At 34.5% G+C, this 4197-nt stretch overlaps 1 protein-coding gene across 1 annotated transcript; it reads right to left on the bottom strand.

The window, feature by feature from the left end:
* Window positions 1-887: 887 nt before the first annotated feature.
* On the bottom strand, window positions 888-3997 carry LOC134700127 (short-chain collagen C4-like). Its single transcript, XM_063561497.1, has 3 exons — window positions 3747-3997; window positions 2371-2436; window positions 888-1394 (listed from the first exon to the last, which is right to left on the bottom strand). Exons 1-3 carry the CDS (start codon window positions 3952-3954, stop codon window positions 922-924), a joined length of 747 nt encoding a protein of 248 aa, XP_063417567.1. The 5' UTR covers window positions 3955-3997; the 3' UTR covers window positions 888-921.
* Between the last annotated feature and the right edge of the window lie 200 nt (window positions 3998-4197).

Genomic DNA, 4197 nt, shown 5'->3' with positions numbered 1-4197 from the left:
CAGCACACGTATGTCATATGCATAATGTTAATACCGAAGTATGTATATACTAGATTGAGGTTTATCAAATTAGAAAATTAGATGCAACCATTAATAATCCATTATTGTACTTTCAGCTGTATTAAGTGCCGGAGGCCCTCTTTTGAATTCAAACTCAAACAATTTGATAGCGGCATCAGTTTTTGGGGAACGGAGAAGAACCGACCAACTGTAGAAATATTTCTGTTTTTAATTATACAAGTACATGTACATAAGAAAACAAATGTGGTTATGGCCATCCATGTTTCATACCTAGAACTTCAAATTGAAATCATCAACATTTAGAATCAAGATTTGTTTTCTACTATATAAACTCCAAGACACCCCTTAGCTTTTTGGAACAGTTTGTGCCTAGGCATATATTCATTGTATGAACATGTATTTTGGGAAGACTATAACAAGGATATAAATCATTATACCGAATAATATGACTAACTTTATGGAATAACCGTTTCACAGATGATATCGGATATTTTTCTTACGTCGAAACTACTATCTCCTGCCCTTTCATGCATGTGACCTACTGAATCAGACATTTTCCCAGATTTGTTACAAAATGAGCAACACGACGGGTGCCACTTGTGGAGCAGGACTTGCTTACCCTTCCGGAGCACCTGAGATTACCCCCAGTTTTTGGTAGGTTTCGTGTTGTCTATTATTTAGTTTGATATGTTTTGTCATGTGTACTATTGTTTGTCTCTTTGTCTTTTTCATTTTAAGCCATCGCGTTGTCAGTTTATTTTCGATTTATGAGTTTGACTGTCCCTGTGGTATCTTTCGTCCCTCTTTTTACGTGAGATCTACGATACATAAATTCACCAGCAAAAATACCTAGAAAAACAACAAAATACCGAAAACATCTTTTATTTCGTGCCTTTCAAATTATCTGGAACAAACAACACATGCTATCGGCGCATTATCAAAGTATGGGGGACATGGCAACGTTCCACACTTAGCAACAACTGCATACAAAAGTTTACCATCTTGATTAGTACCGCCACCCTCCCGATATTGCGCCTGGTGATCGACGCATATGTATTCAGAAGAAGCTTCGTATGAATCCCTCCCTGCTGCTAATCGCCCATTATATTCTAGATGCCAATCTCCGTAACACTTTGTTTTTCCAGGAATCATAATGACAGATGTTTTGCCAGTTGCCCTACACACTGCGCATGGTGGGTCGTTTTGGTAAAGACTATGTCCGAAGTAGTTATCCTGGTATTCCCCACCGTACATTGTCGATACTTCAGCGGGAAATTGGATCTTATCTCCATGAATGAAATCAGGATCATGTGGTAAACAGATAGTGTTTGCGGGCGCTCCTTTATGAGCGTAATATCCCCCGCCGATAATTCCTACAAAGTATACGAAACAATTTTATGGAGAAACACAAATTATGGGTTATTAGATAGGTACAATAATGTCGCATCAGGTTTTATTCTTGCAAGTTATACATATCTACAAAGAATCAAAGAATATTGTGCTCATTTCCAACGGTAATACAGTTATTGATCTTTACGGTATGTATTGAAAAGTCACTGAAGAATATTAGGAAAGAAAGATAACTCTTATGTTAAAATGTTAAAACTGCGCTTGACGAATGTGTACAGTAAACAATTGTATGCATTTCCTTGTATACCCCATTGTATTTGCCATGGATACGGAAAAAAGTAAGCCTTAGTATTGACTTTTTTTACTACAAAAAGAAAAAGAAATAGAGGGGCTTCGGTTTGTCTTTACGATTTGCACAATAAAGCAGACACATCCACTGGGAAAGGGATCATTTCATCTGTTGCCAAGGCTGCTAGTTTTTCAGTATCAGAATTATTTAGAAACACAGGATTATGTATTCGATGTCATTAAAAAGTTTAATTGTATATATCTTTTTTATTATGACAGAAGAGAAAAAGAATATAAGAATATTGAAAATCCAAGAAATATGATTGTAGTGAAATGTACCTGACACGCCAATGAAATAACTTACAACCTCAGTGTTAACAAACTAGTGAGTAGTGATACACCCAAGAACTACTTAGATCAGTCGGTCCCTATGTTATGTAATACAGGTATTAGATTAAAGGATAACAGCAATAAATAATGCATGTACCATATATTGAACAGTACAACAATCCTACCATCCAGTTTCGGAAACAATGTCCAGTTCTTTAAAAAAAAAAATAAAAAAAATAATGTACTCATAATTACTTCTCTGTCTAAAACTACTCGGTACATATATCATATATGAAACTTCTGCTGGTGACACAAATGGAAGAAAATATTGAATAATATACTTATCTTCTTGGATATTAGGGCCATGTTATAAATACTTACCAGTATATACCAACTCGGTTCCATTAACTGGACAGTCTTTCCTTCCCCATCGTGTGTATGCAGACCCTAATGCAGAACAATAAAAAAGTTAACCGTATGTTATAAGATCACAGGAAACAGCAGTACTCCGAAGAGTTCGAATTACTAAGATCGTTTCGCTATAATGCTGCACAAATCTGGAATGAGCTACCGAACCATTGTCGAGTGGAAACATCTTTTGACCAATTAAAAAAATTGGTACAAACATGGGATCCAAGTAACAGCTCATGCCAGTGCAGTGCATGCATATAGTGTTTATGCCTGTTTAATTATTATTTTTATTTTTTGTGTAATCATCTGATTTGTGCAATCTTATTATTAACTTGTGCTATATTTTAAGTGTACTGTATGCTTTTAACTTATATATGTCATTATGGTATCTTACTATGCATTATATGTTTAGAATTGTGTTGTTTTCATGACTTTTGTATGTGTGTATTGTATTGTGTGTGTATTAAGTCGATTTGAAAAGCTCACTAGAGCTTGTGTTATGTAGTTTATTGAATATCGACTCTAAATAAAACTTTGAATCTTGAATCTTGAAAAGTATAGCTTTAAATTATATGCATGCATGTTTACTATAACCTTTAAGGCAATAAAACGAAAAGTTCATTAAATCGGCGAAAACAATCATACTTTTGTCATCTTTAAATTCTAAAATCTCAAAGGAGAAGGTCTATTAAGACCCCTTTTTGGCCCCAAAATATAGCAGTTTTACAAAATTGTTAATATATTAACTTTTAGTTATTAATTGTACAGTAGAATTCTTCTGCTACATAAATATGGGCCGTTTTTGATAATGCAATGCACACATTTCGGGCACTAGCACCATTTAATCGTGCTAAACTACCGAAATCTTCACAATTCTAGCATTTTAGTTAAATTTTAAACGGGTTTCATGTGAAAGGAAGGTGGCGCATTCGTGTTCATCTTTAATTTTAAAATGTAAGTTGTATTTTATGATCATACATAACATATTTATAAAGATTGAGGATGAACACAGATGCGTCCACTTTCAATTTTGACAAAAATCATCTGAAAAGTGAATTTTCGGTATATTTGATAGATTTTTCATCTTTGAGCTTAAATCGGGTCGTTTTTAATTACTAAATCAGTTAAAATATTTCACATAAACTAAATGATTCAAATGAAATAGACACTATGAGTTTTTAAAAAGTGGTCAAAATCTTTCGTCAGATGAACCTGAAATTTGAGGCCAAAATCGGTCCTTACCGGACCTACTCCTTTGTAGTTCCCTAGATTTTTTTTAAATAACATGTTGTCGACACATACTTTCTAATGATGTACAAGTGCATGCCCAATGTAATTAGACTTACCGGCAAGTTTTGAATTTTCTAACAGTGTTGTTTTTTGCGTTAATCTGGAAACTTCAGCTCTGAGTTTTTGTAGTTCTAAAGTCATATGTTGTAAGGTTGAAACAATATCTGGATCGTTTAAGAGAAGGCGTTTTACACCTGACACAGTCCCTGTTAGAAAACAGGCCCAAACAATCCATTCAAATAATTGTTTACAATCAAACATCATTGTGTAATTGTATTGTGAATACTAAAGATAGCATACTAGACACGTTGTCACACTGATAACAGTTTAGTGACCGTGTTGTTGAAGATTGTAAATATGTTTACTTCTAGATGTCTTTAGGGTTTTTCCATCTTTGGGTTATTGTCCCTATGCATAAACCCATCACACGGGTTTACGTTTTTAACAAGACGTCCGATCAGAATGGGGACGTTGAAACTGATACCGCGTGCAAGTGATTTGCGATGG

This window comes from Mytilus trossulus, unplaced genomic scaffold (assembly GCF_036588685.1).
Source record: "Mytilus trossulus isolate FHL-02 unplaced genomic scaffold, PNRI_Mtr1.1.1.hap1 h1tg000122l__unscaffolded, whole genome shotgun sequence".
Classification (NCBI taxonomy): domain Eukaryota; kingdom Metazoa; phylum Mollusca; class Bivalvia; order Mytilida; family Mytilidae; genus Mytilus; species Mytilus trossulus.
Note: the sequence above shows the minus strand (reverse complement) of the source record. Positions and strands in the feature narration are given on the sequence as shown.